The sequence below is a fragment of the Elephantulus edwardii genome, unplaced genomic scaffold (genome assembly GCF_000299155.1).
Source record: "Elephantulus edwardii isolate Elephantulus edwardi_28Jun2011 unplaced genomic scaffold, EleEdw1.0 scaffold00096, whole genome shotgun sequence".
In the NCBI taxonomy this organism is placed as follows: domain Eukaryota; kingdom Metazoa; phylum Chordata; class Mammalia; order Macroscelidea; family Macroscelididae; genus Elephantulus; species Elephantulus edwardii.
In genome coordinates this window covers 942,181-959,726 of record NW_006399846.1, presented here as the reverse complement: position 1 = coordinate 959,726, position 17,546 = coordinate 942,181, and the positions used below count along the sequence as shown (strand labels likewise).

Genomic DNA, 17,546 nt, shown 5'->3' with positions numbered 1-17,546 from the left:
TCTTTTGTGACCCAGCAACCTGTCTCCAGAGTCCCTCATCATCCCAGACTGCATCTACCTCCTGTGTTCTCTGCTGGGCCTAGCCCAGCACCAGAGAAGGCCTCACACTTTTCATTTTCCCCTTCCCACCCAAGGAAGGGGGAGAGGATGGTCTGTCCCATCAACACCCAGGGTAGGTGGGTGAGCATGTACAATAGCACTTCTTTCTTTGAGGAATCAGGCTTTGCAGGGTTTTTCTTGGGTCCTCTGTAACTTCACTCGTCCCTGTTTTCAAGCCAGGGCTGCTTCCTGGTCTTTGCCTCTACCAGCCTTTCCACTGCTCTGCCAGGTGGAGCCCCAGGTGGCTCCTCCCCTCCCCAGGGAAGGAAGGAGGCCTTGGCCGGGCTGGCGGGCCTGCTGGACAGTTGAGAGGGGCAGGCAAGCCAGCGGAGACTGACCCCGCCCCTCCTATCCCTGCTCCAGGATCCTTACCGTGGGGGATTGGCTCTTTCCTGAGGTGCTATTGGCCTGACGTCCTGGATTGAGGAGGAAGTAGCTGAATTCTGAGTGCTCTTCCTCACCTGCCAGGGGCTGCTGTGTATTCTACTGTGCCTTGAGCTCAGCCCCACCCCCTGCAGCTCTCTGTGTGACTTCCCGTTCTTTTCTGGGAGATGCTGTCCCGTGGGTAAGTCCCCTGTCCCACCTGGGTCCTACAAAGTCTTGTTAGTTTGGGAGAGGGGTGGTTCATGCTCACACCTAGCAGGTGTGTTCCCATGAGGGTGACTGTATGGTACTTTCCCTAAAATACGTGAATCTCTATGCTCATTCATATTCTTCCACCCTGCTTCTTTTAAAAACATTGTCTTTTATCCCTGACATGTGTGTCTATTTCCACAGGCTCACATTTCCACTTTTATTCTCTGGTCCTCTGCTTCTGTGTCTGCTAAGGAACTTTCCTCCTCATTAATCCACATCATCGCAAGCATGGTAGACTAAAAAGCAGACCTGAGAACACTCTCTTGTGCCCACTCAACTCTATACTCCTAGCCTTTGGCTTTGGTTCCATTTTCTTTCCATATCCCTTAACTACCCCCTATCCAAACACTCAACAAATAAATATTGACATCTGTTGTGTGCCAGGAACTGTTTTAAGATGTTGGAAATACTGCAGTAAACAAGACAAACAACCCTTTGCTCTCAAGGAGATTGTCCAACCCAATATACAGGATAATTTCAGATTTTCATACGTTCTACGTAGAATATGAAACAACTTCTTGTGAGAGTCTGAGTGTGAGGGTACTAGGGGCATTATTTGCTGGAGAAATAGGGGAGGGCTTTCCTGAAGAGGTGACCTTTCTGAAATGATGAGGAAGAGCCAGCTGCATGGTCATCAGGAGTCAAATTTCCCTACCAAATGGCTTGGTGAGGCCCATGCAGAGGCCAGAAAGTATGGCAAACAAAAGCTCTGCAGTGGGAAACAAAAGGACGGATTCTTGCTTCTCACACTCACACCCGCCCCTTCCCTTCTCTCTGCACTGCCTCCCCCATGTACACCTTTGTCAACTCAACTGACTGGGTTCTTGATAAGTCTTCTTGTCCCTGATCCCTTCTGTACTCTTGCTGTGGTCGTTTCCCGACCAAATGGGAAATTCTACTTGTGTAGAAGTCTTCCTTGCCTTCTTATCGTTGTAAGACGCTCAATAACTAGGTCCCAGCCTTTGCTGAACATCTTTGATTCAGCCCACTGCTCCGCCCACTTCTCCAGTGGGTGTTGTACGTGCACCTCTGTGCCTTTCCATCTCCTGCCACTGGTGCAGTTCCAACTCCCTCCCTCCTCCATCACCAGCTGTTCCAAGCCCACCCCATCTGCTCTTCCAGCATCATGATTGGTGGTATGGAAAGAAGCAGGCTGTGGTTTATCTGCCCTCACTTTTGCCCTTACAAGTTCCTTAACCTTCCTGAACCTCAGTTTTTGTTTCTAAAACAGGACTGATAATACGAAGTAGAGTGACCTAGTGGGTAAGGACTTGCAGCCAATCTAAAAGCAGGTGGTTTGAATTCACTATCTGTTCCTCTGGAAAAAGACGGGCAGTCTTCAGGAATTTATGGCCTCTAAAACCCACTAGAGGGTCAGCTATGAGTCGATTCTGATGTAACAGCAGTAGAAGACTTTGAAATAGAGTTGAGAGGGCAGTGGTGGTTCGGTGGTAGGATTCTTGCCTTCTGCTTAGAAGATCTAGATTCAGCTCCTGGCCCATGCACCAGGCACAGCCATCATCTGCTTCTAAGAGGAGGCTTCTGTGCTGCTGTGATGCTGAATAGATTGGGAAGTGGGGTGGGGGCTTCAAGAGTAAGATGAACTAGGACGAAAGGCCTAGTGATCTACTTCCAAAAATCAGTTAAAACCCTGTGGACCGAAAATCAGTTAAAACTCAGTGGACTGCCCTTGTCCTGTCCTGTCGGGTGCAGGGCTTCTATTAAATGAGGGCAAACTTCATGGCAATGAGCAACAATAATGGAGTTGGCAAATAGAATTGGAATAAGGATTAATAATGTAAATTCTGTGGACACTGAATATAATATATCAGCTTTTTTTTTAATATTAAGAAGAATGTTTATCATGTTTTTACATTTATCAGATGGGGCTACCAAGGCTCAGAGAAATAACTTTCTAGAGTTTTTATCACCTTGTTTGTTCTTCTAGACTTCCTCATCTCTTATCTTTACCTCTCTACTTCCCAAAGGGATAATTTTCCTTTCTGAATTATCTGGCATGCACTCCCCCCCCTTTGGTATGCACTTTTGTAACTCTCAGCCTCCCCAAGTCTGCCTCCTTTTTAAAAGTAGGGGAAAGAATTTCTTCACTGTAGGGTTGTCTGAGACCCAAATGGAATTGTGTATACGTAAGTATTTACAAATCCCTGGGCGAAAGTTACTATTTTTGTCGTTGTTATTGTGTATGTGTAAGTGCTCTGCAAACTTGCTATACCAAGGTTATTTTTTCTTTTTCTGTCTTAGAGTCTGTCCACTGACTTTCCCTTTTCCTGCCTCTGGTGAATTAGGAGTTTCTGGGTGCCTCAACTTTGGTGGGTCCCACCAAGTGGATTTAAGCCCAAGGAATGTGGGTGGGACCAGAGTAGAGTGGGTGTTTTGCTTCTGAACATGTGTGGACATTTCCTGCCAGATGAACGGTGTGTGTGTACATGGATGACAGAATGACTATGGTGGGACTGTGTGTGCGTAAGTACTGTGCTAGTATGTGAACAAACTCGCCTAAGTATAATAAGCTGTGTGTGTGAATGACCAGAGGTGGCGCTGTGACTGCTGGCATACATGGGTATGATGAATCTGTTTATTGGACACTTTGTGCTAGGCGGACAAGTTGGCCCCATCCTGGGGGAACTGTGCACATACATATGCTCTTCCTACATCGTGTTGTGGGAAGGAGTTAATTTGAGTTCACAGAATGGTGAGTCTGGTGACATGGTGAGCTAAGTGTTGAGCTGCTCACTGGAAGGCCAGCAGTTCAAACCCACCAGCCACTCAGCAAGAGAAAGATGTGACAGTCTTCTCTTGGAAATCCGATAGAGGGTTGTCTTAAGTCAGCATTGATTCAACAGCAGTGGTTTTTGACCAAGACTAAAGGAGTGATCAGTGTTAAACTACCTGATAGACCTAAGGAAGTTCCAAGAGCACCAGAAAAAGAAAACACACACACACACACACATATTAGTCAAAGAAAAAAAATAATCTGGTCAAAGTCATAAAACACAATGTACATGAATGAAACACAATGGATGTAAATATACAAAACCCAGCAAAAACAAACTGGTCAAAGTACTATATTTTTCTCTAATTTTGCATTGAGGTATAACATATATAATGATCATAAATTGTCAGACTTCAGCTTGATGAATTTCACAGTTACACATGCCTGTCTACCGAGTGCCCAAGAAGCTTTCTGGAAATTACTGTGTCCTAGTGAATCTTTTTAAAATAAAGGTAACACATGTCCATGATATTGCTTCTGAAAAGGTAGAAAAGAGAAACCAGTGTCTCACAGAGGCTGTGGTGGTTTGGTGGGAGCACTCTCTAGGAGGGATACCTGGGTTTTATTTCCAGACAATGCATTATGCACAGCTGATATCTGCCTGTCAGTGGACCTTCAGTTGAATTTGTAGCCAAAGATAGACTAGGAAGAAAGGCTTGGTGATCTACTTTCACAGCCTCAGAGATCCAAGCCTATTATGCATGGGCTTATCACGATGAATCGTGAGTATGATGGCTAACACAGCAGTGTACCTCTCCCAGCCTTGTTCTCCAACCTCCCGGTTTTCCTCTCTAGAGGAAGCCACCAATATAGACATCTTTTACTGAGCTGCTTTTCTCTTGTTTTGGCTTGGTGGTGTTTGTGTTTTTAATTACATTCAGAGAGCATCATAAGTATTGTCTTTAGGACCTTTAAAAACGTCACCTAGTTCTGCACCCACGCTCCAGGGATTCAGCTCCTCAGCCTCCAGCTCTCAGGAGCCAGGCTCCCTGTTCAGAGTCCAGGAGGCCCTGTGCTCTGGACCAGTCAGACCAGACCTGTTCCTCAGGCTTAGGGTGGAGGAGACTGAGGGGCACTGCCTGGCTCTGGCCCTGACTTACTCCCTTACAGCTGGGTCCCCCTCCCATTCTGTTTCATGGATTAGGCTACATGGTGTAGAGCAGGGCAAAGGACAAGAAAAGGCTTGAGTGTGACAAACCACACAGAGGACATTAGGCGTGATCCTCTGCCATTGTAGTCGGGGCAGCCCTCCTGCTTTTAAGCACCTGTAAGCCCTTGGCTATTAGAGAGTCTGTCCACCACAGCCCCATTCAACTAGGAGTCTCCCAGTCTTTGCTTCAGGAATCCTTGAAGACTAAGATCTAATGAAAATCTTTTACTTTTGAGCCATCTGCCTCTTACAGACCGGATGGCCTAGGGCAAGTTTAACTCCTGACCTTCAGGTTTATTGCCTATAAAATGAGGATAAATACAGCACCTGTTTCACAGGAATATTGTGTATAATAAATCAGATAAGGCATGTAAGTGATATTATAGCTCATTGCCTACTATTTGTGTGTTCATATGTAGGCCGTCAAGGCAGTGACCGACCCATAGTCAGGCCTCCAAACGGGTTTTCAAGGGCTGTAAATCACACAGGAGAAGAATGCCCACCTTTCTCCCTCAGAGCAGCTGGTGAATTCAAACCACCTGCCTTTGCGTTAGCGGCATAACTCCTTACCCACTATGCCATCAGAGCTCCCTCAGTACCCAGGGTGGTGGTGTTAGATGCTATCCAGTTAAATACCACTTATAGCATTCATAGCAGCCCCATGAACAACAGATCTGAAGCCTGTGTGTAGTATAGTTAAAAACCAACAACAGACCAACCCACTGCTGTCTGGTTGATTCTAACTCAACAGTGACCTCTCCCACAGAGAGAGACTGCTGGATTTGAACTGCCAACCTTTCAGTTAGTAGCTGAGCGCTTTAACCACTGTACCACCCAGGCCGCTTAGAATGTAGTTAAGACTCCTCCATTAAACGATAGTTGCCACCTTTGTTCTCATTCTTGGCCTGGCGCGATGAAAAGCAGCTGGTGGAGGAGGAGGAGGTGGCTCGTGAAGGTGCAAGTCCACATGGAGTTCTGCCTGAGGGCGCCAGGCACCCATCACGAGTTATTTCGTGTGATCTCACATATGTGAGTGCCATGTTCCTGAGGCCTTTGATGGCAGACGCGTGGGAAGTGGGGGCCCCTTCCCTGCCCCCACTGCCACCCTGCTCTGCTTCTGTGCATTCTATGCTAAAACGAGAAGTACAAGTGAGTTCCCCCAAGGGGTCGGCCGCGCCCCTTCCTGTCCCCGCCCTGCTGCCTGCCCCAGGCCAGTACAGTGGCAGCCCCAGAGCCAGGACCGCCTGGGTGGCGAGGTGGCCTGGCCACTGACAGTGGGGTTTGAGGCTTGGCCCCAGAGTTTACACCTGTCCCAGGCGAGCCTGCAGCACCTCATTCCTGTACCCCTTCTTTTCAGGGCTTCTCAGGATGGTGAGGTAAGGATGTAGGACGCACAGTCAACAGGGGTGCCCTGCGGCCCCGGGAGGGCATCCCCTCATGCCTCTTCCTTGGCTTCCAGGTGGTTTCACCGAGACCTGAGCGGGTTGGACGCGGAGACCTTGCTCAAGGGCCGAGGTGTTGATGGCAGCTTCCTGGCTCGGCCCAGTCGCAAGAACCAGGGCGACTTCTCCCTCTCGGTCAGGTGGGTGTTTCTCAGCATTTTGAGATCTCTGTCGTGTTGGTCCATTCTGCTGTATTGCGTGGTCTGAACCATTCTCTTAGCGTCCCTCTGTGACAGGGCCTGTTCCCCAGCCTCGTCCGTGTCCCTGCATTGCGGCTCCCACCTGTGTCTAACCCTCACTCCACCCCAGAGTGCTCTGTGTCCCTGTCCATGCCATCTTTTTTTTTTTTTGTCCATGCCATCTTTGTCTGTGTCGCAGCTGTCCCTGTAAGGACCTCATAGGACACTCAGCTGACCCCCTCCCCTGCCTTCACTTCTACCCCTGCCCCTGTGGATCTCACCACCTGGTGACTTGCAGGGTAAAAGATCAGGTTACCCACATTCGGATCCAGAACTCGGGGGACTTCTATGACCTGTATGGAGGAGAGAAGTTTGCGACACTGACGGAGCTGGTGGAGTACTACACGCAGCAGCAGGGGGTCCTGCAGGACCGCGATGGCACCATCATCCACCTCAAGTACCCGCTCAATTGCTCTGACCCAACCAGTGAGAGGTGAGACCTTCTCAGTGTGACCCACGAGGTGCTGAGGCTGAGGCAGGCGGCGTCCCACCCAACTGTCAGGGAAGCCAGTGCTCTTAGGCCATAGCAACCCTGGCTCCTCAGAGGTCAGAGCATCTCCATGCTTCCTGTGGCTGCTCTCTCGGGGACCAACCTCCCATCCCTTCCCATTTACACTGAGGGAGCAAGAGAAGGCCACCTCCTGCTCCAGGGTCCCTGTCAGCTGACAGCCCAGACCTGGCTGGTGACAAGGATGCTCCTTGTGGTTGGCACCTGGAGTGAGCAGGTAGCTCTGTTGCTAGAGAGCACTTCCTTCTGTGGGAGAGCGGCCTGCCTGCAGCCCTCCTGTTCCCTGTCAATTTAACGCAGAGGAACCGTGATGGTGAGCTTGTTGCTCGCTAGGACTAACATTTATCAGAACACTTAATGCTTTCTACGCCAGCAGCCCGGGTGAGGTTGGGGTTGGGTAGAGCTTGCCCAGACCCTTGCCCAGACACTACTAGTATTTGAAAGCAATGTGTAACATGCTCATATGTATAAAGGGTCTAGTGCTGGATTGGGCACAGGTCACGCACGGGTAAGGCACTGTCCCTCTCCTCCATCTGGCTGTAAAGGTGGAGTCCCCAGGATTCAGGACTGGACAGGCTGCTGCTCGCTCATGTGGCCTCCTCCTAGCACGGAGGGGTGAGGGGGAAAGGGGTGCTCCACACTGCTGAAAGTCTACCCCCCACGGCTCATTTTAGCAACTCTAGCTCAGTGTCAGTTCCTGCTAAGCAGAAGAGCTGCAGGACAAGCCTAGGTCTTTGCACACACTCCTGAGGCCAGACCAGCTGGACCTTGTATTGGTTGTTGAAATGATTCCAAATCTTCACCTTGCCCTTTTCAGTTTTTCTGAGACTCATGTCTTCAGACTTGTGTCAGTGTCATTGTTCAAGACACTATTAAAACTTAAGCTTGGATGAGGCTGAGCTCTGTGGCCTGCAATTTGCAAGGTCTTTCCGGGAAATGTCAAACCATTGATCCATTTTCTTTGACGCCTTCGTCTTCTAGTTGCGAAGCCCAACAATGGCTTTTGACATCGTTGCCTGCCTGCCTTCCTTCATACCACCTTGATGTCTGCTCCCTCTTGCCCTTCTCCCAGCATCTTACAGGGGGATTTTGACACCCAGACCCTGTTTAGCTCCTCATGTCCCTTCTTTCTTGCCTCAAGCCAGGAGGAGAATGCCCTGTTGGAGAATGGTTGGATCCACTCTGCTGAGAAGCAATAGATTGTGGATAGTGTTCGAGGGGAGAAAGAAGACCTGCACAGACCCAGGGAGGAGACTGAGGCCTGGGGTTCAAAGAGCAGGAACAACAGGAGGAAACCAGAGCAGATCTAGGGGATGGGCTGGAGGCGTAGAGGAGGATGGGGTGGCCATTGAGGCAGGTGAAGCTGAGTCCAACAGGCCAGAAGCCTGGGCCTTACACCATCCTCAGACAAGATCTCTGACCCTGGGAGTGTGGGAGACTCTTCCTCTAGACTTCAGTCTCTGGCTGCTGCCTCTCCTCTTCCTCAGGAATTTGCATTCATCCCTGCAGTGGCTAGCCAGTTCTCTGCCTGTGGTCAGCCTGAATTTGCATGGAAACTTCCTCTTCCTGGGGCTGGAGGAAGGGAGCTCGTCTCCTCCCCTTTACCTGGGGGCCTAGGCCTGTCCCTGTCAGGTGGATTAGGGTGCTCAAGGGTGGGGCAGGCGGCCCCAGAGCTCTCTGAACTGGAGTCCTCTTTGGGGAAGAGTTAAGAGGGGGCAGGACAGACTGGTCCCCTCCCTCCTTCCCCCCATCCCTGCGGTTGGAAAATGCCCCCCCTTGCCCTGGTCCCTGGGCTGAGGAAACCTCACAACCTCACTTCTCACTCTCTCCCCAAGAAGGAGTTTTGTGCTTTTTCCATCACGTGGTTTCCTGTGGGGTTGGGCATTGTGGGGCTACAGTTTCCTCCTGGGAAGGGGGTGTGCTTTGGGGAAAGGTCCTAGTTCTGCTTTCTACCCCACAGCCCCTCTGTGCCCAGGCCTCCCTGTTGCTGACATCATCCTGGGCCCCCAGAGTCCCCTAAGCCCCTCTACCTGAGCTGGGCTGTTTGTCTCCCCTGCCTCCACTGGGAGTTCTCCCATCAGGCCTCCTCTGTGACTTCCGCCTCTCCCCAGCTCCCGTTGCACTCTGTGGTTTGACTGCCTGCTTTTCTCTTTGTCTCTGGCCTCTTTTCCCTAGCCCAGTCCTGTCTGTCATGGTGAATCTCCCAGAATTTCTCCCATGCAAATATTCTAGACATTACCTGGATTTTTTGTCTTTGTTTTATACTTTTAGAGGAAAATTGGGCTCTGGGTACAAACAAAGCCCAGTTATAACTCCCACAGCTTGCCTCCTGGACAGGATCTTTGCTCTAGTGTGCAATTGCTCAGCCTCGGACTCCTCATCTGTAAAATGAGACGGCTACCCAGCTCTAGTGCTGTAGCAACATGTTGGCTATTTTTAATCCACCAGCTGCTCTGTGGGAGATGAGCACTCATCTCCCAAGTGTAGGGTCAATATGAGTCAGTTACTCTTGACAGCAGTGGGTTTGGGTTTAGTATCTACCTCTCAGAGTCTTAAGAGCGATTGGGCCTAAAATATGGGTGAAACGCCATGGATTTGGAAGCACCAAACATGGCGTTCGGTAGGGAGGAGACACCAGCTCTCTGAGATTCTACGGTTTAGCGGCTCCACGGCTCTGGAGTTCAGCTTCCCAATGCTGTCCTCTTCAGGTGGTACCACGGCCACATGTCTGGGGGGCAGGCAGAGACACTGCTGCAAGCCAAGGGTGAGCCCTGGACGTTTCTGGTGCGTGAGAGCCTCAGCCAGCCTGGAGATTTTGTGCTGTCGGTGCTCAGCGACCAGCCCAAGGCTGGGCCAGGCTCTCCACTCAAGGTCACTCACATCAAAGTCATGTGTGAGGTAAGGCTGTAGGCCAGCTGGAGCCTGGAGGTCTGGTGGGGAGTCGGGGGCACCCTGCAGGGGCCGCTGTCTGTGCCCAGCATTGGGTGTCGGAGAGCCAGCCTGGGCTTGCAACCAGAGAAGGAGACTCCAGCCTTCAGTGTGGCCTCACTTGGGACCCTCAGGGTGGACGATACACGGTGGGTGGCTCGGAGACCTTTGACAGCTTGACAGACCTGGTGGAACATTTCAAGAAGACCGCCATTGAGGAGGCCTCGGGGGCTTTTGTCTACCTGCGGCAGGTGAGTGTGAGCCAGGCTGCCTCCTTTCTTTTGAGTAGAAAGGTGTGAGATCCTAAGTCACTGACCTCTTCTGCTCCCACCACAGCCATACTACGCCACGAGGGTGAATGCAGCTGACATTGAAAACCGGGTCTTGGAACTGAACAAGAAGCAGGAGTCGGAGGACACAGCCAAGGCTGGCTTCTGGGAGGAGTTTGAGGTACAAAATGGAGGCACCGGGGCTCGGCCTTCCCTGGTGAACCTTCCTGGCCCACCTCCCTCTGAAATTGATCTGCTCCACATTGCTGTCCCACTGATGCCCCATTTCCCTCACCCCAGAGTCTACAGAAGCAGGAGGTGAAGAACTTGCACCAGCGGCTGGAAGGGCAGCGGCCGGAGAACAAGAGCAAGAACCGATACAAGAACATCCTGCCCTGTGAGCACCTCCACGCAGGCTGCTGCCTGGGTCCCTCCCCCGGGGCAGCTGCATTCCCCCAGGGGGACTTCTCTGGTCCCTGGGCCCATGGCCAGAACCTCATATCACAGGACTCACTCCCTCTCCCCAGGCAGCCTTTGCCTTCCCATCCCACTGGCCTCTGTCCACCCTCAGTAGAAAAAATTGTAGACACTATTCTCCAAAAGGGGCACTCTGGTGGCTTCGTGGTAAAGAATTGCATTGCCAACCCAAAGACAGGTGATTCAAATCTTCTATCGGCTCCGTAGGAGAAAGACGGCTCCCATAGGATTTACAGCCTCTGGCAGCCCAATGGGGAGTCAGTTATGGGTCAGTTTGAATTCCATGGTCATGACTGACTGATGGACTCTTCCAAAAACCTGTTCCTCCTCCCAGTGGACCCTCCTCACACCCCACTGGCCAGTCCCCTATCCCTGAGCCTTCTTCCTCGGAGGGATTTCCCCCTCCACTCCTTTCAGACCCTTCACCCCCTCCACATCTCTGGTCCCTGCCCACCACAGTCCTCTGTGAGGCACAAGGTGACCTCTGAGCTGACTCGGGGCCCTTCTCTGTTTCCTCTCTGCCTACTCGTAGTTGATCATAGCCGAGTGATCCTGCAGGGACGTGACAGTAACATCCCCGGGTCCGACTACATCAATGCCAACTACGTCAAGGTAAGTGGTGCTCGTCATGGACACGTGGGAGGAGAGGTTCGGGGTGCCCTATCTCGTGGGGTACCTGGTCTAGAGACACCTGCTCAAAGCCAAAGCTGAAGTCTTTGCTGGTGGGGTGGTGGGTGACAGGGCTTGTCTCAGTCCAGGGGGCTCACTCTTTCTTTCCACTTGTGTTCAGAACCAGCTGCTAGGCTCCGATGAGAACTCTAAGACATACATCGCCAGCCAGGGCTGCCTGGAGGCCACAGTCAATGACTTTTGGCAGATGGCATGGCAGGAGAACACACGTGTCATCGTCATGACCACCCGAGAGGTGGAAAAAGGCCGGGTAGGCAGACTCTGGAGACGGTTAAACCAAGCAACTCCTTAGAGACAAGGATTCTGGGGCTTCGTCTGACATACTTTGGACATGTTGCCAGGAGGGACGGGTCCTTGGAGAGGGACATCATGCTTGTGAGGGTGGAGGGACAGTGCAGGAGGGGAAGACCCTCTGTGAGACAGATTGATTCAGTGACTGGGATAATCAGGATGGGTGTGTCAGAGGCAGTGATAGAGCAGGGTTTAGGGCTGTTTTACATAGGGTCGCTATGAGTCACAAACAACTTGACGGCCCATAACAACAACAAGGCAGACTCCTGGGACCCTGCACCCTATCCCTGTATTTATTGCCCATCAACCATTAAACCAAAAGGAATTTTGAACAGAGGGCAGAAAGGGACCTCAGAAATAAGGGGACAGACCTTTTTGGGAAACTGAGGCCCAGAGTCAAAGCCTTAGCTTTATGCAGCTTTCAGATCCCTGCTTCCACCCATGGGCTCAAACCCTCCTGAGCTCCAAACCCAGGTTTAAACTGGCCTTCCTTCTTCATGTGTCCAAAAGCAAACACCCTCTTCACTCCCTAGTAGCTTTTTTCTCTGGTTTTTCCAAACCAGAAACTTGGCCGTCATACCCACCCCTCCCACCTTGCCCCTTCTAGGCAGGACTTCTCTCTGGAGTGTGTCCCCATCTCGTTGCCCAGCTGGCCCCCACCTAGAGGCTGCCCCCTACACTACTCTCTGCACTGTGGTTAGTGATCCTGTCCAAGGTGCAATTCGAGTCAAGTTGCTCCCTTTTCAATGATCTTTTGATGGCCTGCTTTGCCTTCAGGATAAAGTCTCAGGCTGAGAACTGATGTGTCTGAACCCCGGCAGCTTCTCTCTGGGCCCCATACTTCTTACAACATTCACTGCCTCATGCGTACCAGGTCCCGTCTGGTTTCCGTGCCTTCGCGCAACTGTGTTCTCTGCTAGGAAATGACTGCGTCTCTCCGCGCTATTTCTTCCTGGCAGACTCCTTGCTTTTGAAGACCCAGCTCAAATGCTACCTTGTCTGGGATGTCGTCTCAGATTTCCACCACAACCTAGGGAGCAAGCGCACACAGGCATGCACGCACGCCTCTTCCTCCGCCACGCTCTTCCAGCCTGCCATTCCTGTTCTTGTCTCTGCCCCGCTGGCCTGGCAACTCCTAGAGGCCACAAGGCACAGACTAGGTCTCACTTTTGTTTGTTATTCCAGCCTCGTTTGCACGGCTCCGGGTACAGTGCGTGCCTCGGCTGCTGTTTATTGAGTGAACAAGTGAGGTGACATAGACTTGCTGCCTGGAGGGAAGGGGGTTGCATCGAATCCAGATCCTAGGTCTCCCTCCTGCTCTCGGCCAGCTCATCCGCTCATCCAACTAATGTTTGTTTGGGTACCAGCTACTGGGGACCTGGAACAGAACATTTTAGAATGGCCCCAGAGCCCTGCTCTTCTGCCTCATGCCCACCCTGCCCTGTTTCAGAACAAATGTGTCCCATACTGGCCGTCAGTGGGCACGCAGCACGTTTATGGACCCTACTCTGTGACTAACTGTGGGGAGCGCGATACAACCGAGTATAAACTCCGCACCTTGCAGGTCTCCCCTCTGGACAATGTGAGTGCACCCCCTCCCCCCGGTCACCCACTGACCATGTTCTCTGGTTTGGTTGGGTGGGAGAGGAGACACTCGCATCCTAGACAGGAGAGGGTGTCGCATGGGAACAGGAGGTGCTGACTCTGTGTACTTGGCCCAGGGGGACCTGGTTCGGGATATCTGGCATTACCAGTATCTGAGTTGGCCCGACCATGGAGTCCCCAGTGAGCCTGGGGGCGTCCTGAGCTTCCTGGATCAGATCAACCAGCGGCAGGAAAGCCTGCCTCACGCAGGGCCCATCATCGTGCATTGCAGGTGAGAATGAAAGTGATGTTAGTGATCGGAGCACAAATAATAACTGACAAGTAAATAAAGACTAGTACGTGCTGTGCACTGTGTTAAGCAATATACAGAGTAACGTGTCTAGTGCCTGCCCTTCCTCCCAGATTTTTCTGCATTCCCTGATAGGTGCATGGGCAGATTTTAGGGGGGGCCAGCCCTGCTGCTTGGCTTCCTCTGAGTCTGCCTTTGATGTACCTTCTAATCAAGTTTTACCTGATACAACAGAGGAAATGGAGGCTTATTATCCTGCGAGGTCACCCATATTTCAGTGGGAGATCACATTACACCTGGGTCTCTGTCACCCCTGCTTTCTCATATGTTTCTGCAAAGCCTGTGTCTCATTCTGGGCTCCAGAACCTTCCATGTGGGGTCCCAGTGGCTGTCCATCCCTTCTTTTTCCCTGTTGGTATTCCTGGGAGGGCTTAGACCCCATCATGTGCCCTCTCTCTCTCTCTGGGCTACTCCTGCCATCTCTCCCCACAATGCTGGCCTCAGGATTACAGATGGCGGGGATGGAGTTGGCTTTAGGAAGGGGCAGGCACCACCACCAATGCTAGAGAAGCTTGTGTTCACAATCTTTGCTGTCCCTGCAGATGTAAGGGCGAGGGATCAGCAGAGAAGGGCAGGGGTGCCTGCAGGCCAGAGAGGGGAGGTCCTTGGATGAGCTTACTGGGGAGAAATGAAGGTCCATGAGCAGATTTCAGTGGGCGCAAGGATAGTCAGGACAGAGGCCGCCTATTTAAAGCCCAGCTCCTTCACTTCCTGGCTGTGTGATCATGGCCCCTCAGGTTGCTCTGTCAAATCAGGATAGTAACAGGTCTCTCCTAGGGTGCTTGTGAGGTTTTAAGTGGCTCCAGGCCACTGTGTCTGGGACATGTGAAAACTCCAGAAAATGAGCTTCTGCTGGTGGTTAGTAGCCAGCATCAGGCAGGGAGTGTGGGGAAATGAGAAGCTGCCTTGTCCTCTTCTCTTCTGTTCCCACCATTTGACCCTAGCCCTGACCTGACTGTGAGGGCCTTGGACTTCCTGCATCTTCCCGCTGTGGCTGTTGTCCCAGGGCTGAGCTGGGTTGGCTGACTTTGGAGAACCTCACATATTGTGTGAGGAACCCAATCCTTCCCTTTCAAGGGTAGACACATCCCCAAGAACCATCCTGCTTGCACCACCCCCTTCCTCCATTCACATAGACCTTAAAATCCCCATGGCCTTTATTTAGACACTGCAAGAAGGAAGTGGCTTTTGGGGGGGTTGTTATTTTTGACAATCTAGGTTTGAAATTAGACAGCAGTGCTCAGTGTACCAGCCTGAAAGGCCCAGCCAAAGTGGGCAGGGCTAAGGTCTGCACAGGCCGAGGGTCCTGGTATGTGTTTGTCCAAAGGGAGGTAGAGGGCAGGGAGGAAAGGGGACCTCCCACTGCACCAGTCTTCAAATCCTTTGACCTAGCAGGATCCTGCCTTAAAGAACCGCCTCTTCCTGGCAGTCAGGCTTTAAAGAAAAAGGGAAATGAAGCCCTGGAGGAGGAGGCTCCAGAGAGAACTTCTGAAGGAGGGAGGCTGAGGGCAAGCCACAGGGGAGGGGACAGTCCAGAGGACAGGGAGCAGGTTGGGCTGTGGTGAGACTGGATTCCTAGATCTTCTTGATGTTGGAGCAGCTGCCAGCCAGGAAGTGGGAGCTGGAACAGGAAGTGGAGGAGTGAGGTGCTGGAAAGAAGCCCAAGGATGGCAGTGTCTGGGAGACCCCATGAGTCCTTTGGCTAAAATTCAGAGGTGGACCATCACCTCGTGGTACTGGAAACCCTGTTTCTTGATGTCCTGTCCTGGGTGCCTTCCTGACAAAGTGCTGACCAGCCTCTGATGGCACCTCTTCTCTCCCCAGTGCGGGCATTGGCCGAACAGGCACCATAATCGTCATTGACATGCTCATGGAGAGCATCTCCACCAAGGGTGAGGGGCAGCTGTGGGGACACAGGGTTGGAGTGGGTGAGCAGCCCCAGGGGCCACCTCTGCCTGGGACTAATGTCCAACTTCCCTCCTTGCCCAGGGCTGGACTGTGACATCGATATTCAGAAGACAATCCAGATGGTACGGGCACAGCGCTCGGGCATGGTGCAAACCGAGGCACAGTACAAGTTTATCTACGTGGCCATCGCCCAGTTCATTGAAACCACCAAGAAGAAGCTTGAGATCATGCAGGTGCGGACAGCCTGGTGCCTGGTGGGGCTGGGCTTGGGGGCTGGGCCACACCTGGTCCTACTGGTCACCACTTCCCACTGTGCCTCTGCCCACAGTCCCAGAAGGGCCAGGAGTCAGAGTACGGGAATATCACTTACCCCCCAGCCATGAAGAATGCTCATGCCAAGGCCTTCCGCACCTCTTCCAAGTAAGTGCCCTCTTCCTGCCACCTTATAGCATCTAGAGAGGTGAGTGGTAGACTAGGGAGACAGGGGTTCCAGTTCCAGTTCTTATTACCACTGTTCATAAGTATTTCCATGGTGGCCACTGATGTGGCCTGTGTTTGGTACCAGCAGTGTGAGGTGCAGCCTCTGTCCTCAAGGTGCTTCTGGTCTAGTGCAGGGATGGTGACTCAGTTCCCATGCATTTCTGGCCTCAGTTTATTCTGTGAGATGAGGTGGTGGTATGAACTCTGCAGGATGTTATGCTCAGCGAGGCTGCAGGCGCTGCCTTACCCGAGCCAATAGCCTGCTTCCCTCGCCTCCACCTGCAGACACAAGGAGGATGTGTATGAGAACCTGCAGAGTAAGAACAAGAAAGAAGAGAGGGTTAAGAAGCAGCGGTCAGCAGACAAAGAGAAGGGCAAGGGTTCCCTTAAGAGGAAGTGAGTGGCCACCATTCCTCGGTGACCAAGGTAACTGCCTGCTGCTCAGGTCTCTGCTGTGGGTGGTGGCCCTGGGCCTATACCCACACCTCACTCTGCCCTCCCCAGTGCTCCTGTATCTGTTCTTTCTTCATTCCCCTGGCCCTAGCCACTCCTTCACTCTCTTCTTTTCTCTGTCCAGCAGCCTCAGCCCTGACCTTGTGGTGGCCTCCAGTGGATGACCCACAGCCTGGATCCAGGAGCCCCCTTGCATTGTAATTTAAATGGTCATGTCCCCCACCCCCTCCCTGATGTTGTAAATAGCTCAGCAAGGCCCAGGCAGGGCCAGGCCCTTCCTTCAACTCCTGTAAATAAAACCACTCAGGTCTCTGTCTGTGTCTATGGCTTCTAATGCTGTGTGCCTGGGTGGGGAAGGGGGAGAGTAGACTTCAGCCCAGTGCTGGGTGGAGCGGAGGTAGGCAGACAAGTGGTCTGTGTGGGTGTGACCTGCTCAGCCTCAACAACCACAAAGACCTGAAGCTCTGGCCCTGGGGACCTCCTTCTCTTTAAAGGAGAGAGATCACAAGAACCCTGCAAGCCCCCACACCACCCCAGGGTGGATATAAAAGATAATAGATAATCTAAACAATGACAACAGTATGTGGTAAGCACTGGCAATCGGCCAAAGCCAAAACCAGTTAATTGTGGATAGGTTCTGACTCTCCAGGACCCAGAATAAAACTGAGCACTGTAGGCTCATGTCCTGTCCCTTTCTCTACTCACCCACCAAGATGAGGAAGAGAGAGAACTTGATTCTTTAGTGAGCCAAAGGAGACAGAGGAAGATTCACTGGGATTCTGTCTGTCCTTTAGGCAGGCTTGTTGCTTTTATAGTTTGTTTTATAGGTTTAGATACATGTTAATCACACACATTGTAATTGTGTGCAGTTGTAAAGCTATTACATCTTTTCATGACCATGTAAACAGCCTCGTTATCACACTACCTCTCCACCCAGGGGTGTGATCCTCACTATGCTAATATAACCTTTTACCTACTGAACTGACCTTTTTCCAGTCTTTCCTCTGCTGGAGCTATATGAGGTAGCTTGCTCTCATTGCTGTTGAGTCAGGCCGGCCGGGTTCACAGGTGATCTTCACCAGCAGGTCCCTGAAACTGTAAATTGCATGGGAGGAGATTTTGGAACTGCAGGTGGATTTGAACCAAGGAAGTGAGGCCTTTGGGTTAGCAATGCAGCTCCCTAAAGCTTTCCCACGAGAGCTCATTCTAACAGGTAGCAGATAACCGA

The 17,546-nt window shown here is 51.8% G+C and overlaps 1 protein-coding gene across 3 annotated transcripts; it reads left to right on the top strand.

The window, feature by feature from the left end:
- Positions 1-501: 501 nt before the first annotated feature.
- Positions 502-16,596, top strand: PTPN6 (protein tyrosine phosphatase, non-receptor type 6). Of its 3 annotated transcripts, none has more exons than XM_006891247.1 (15): positions 502-664; positions 6,139-6,261; positions 6,599-6,793; positions 9,577-9,766; positions 9,931-10,047; positions 10,133-10,246; positions 10,366-10,462; positions 11,075-11,154; positions 11,333-11,482; positions 12,974-13,105; positions 13,245-13,399; positions 15,302-15,369; positions 15,467-15,618; positions 15,714-15,805; positions 16,151-16,291. In XM_006891247.1, exons 1-15 carry the CDS (start codon positions 651-653, stop codon positions 16,263-16,265), a joined length of 1,794 nt encoding a protein of 597 aa, XP_006891309.1. In that variant the 5' UTR covers positions 502-650; the 3' UTR covers positions 16,266-16,291. The 3 variants fall into 3 exon arrangements, with proteins under 3 accessions (XP_006891309.1, XP_006891311.1, XP_006891310.1); XM_006891249.1 differs by lacking the exon at positions 6,139-6,261 and adding an exon at positions 16,446-16,596 and having other exon boundaries at positions 535-664; XM_006891248.1 differs by lacking the exon at positions 502-664 and adding an exon at positions 5,811-6,055.
- Positions 16,597-17,546: the final 950 nt, after the last annotated feature.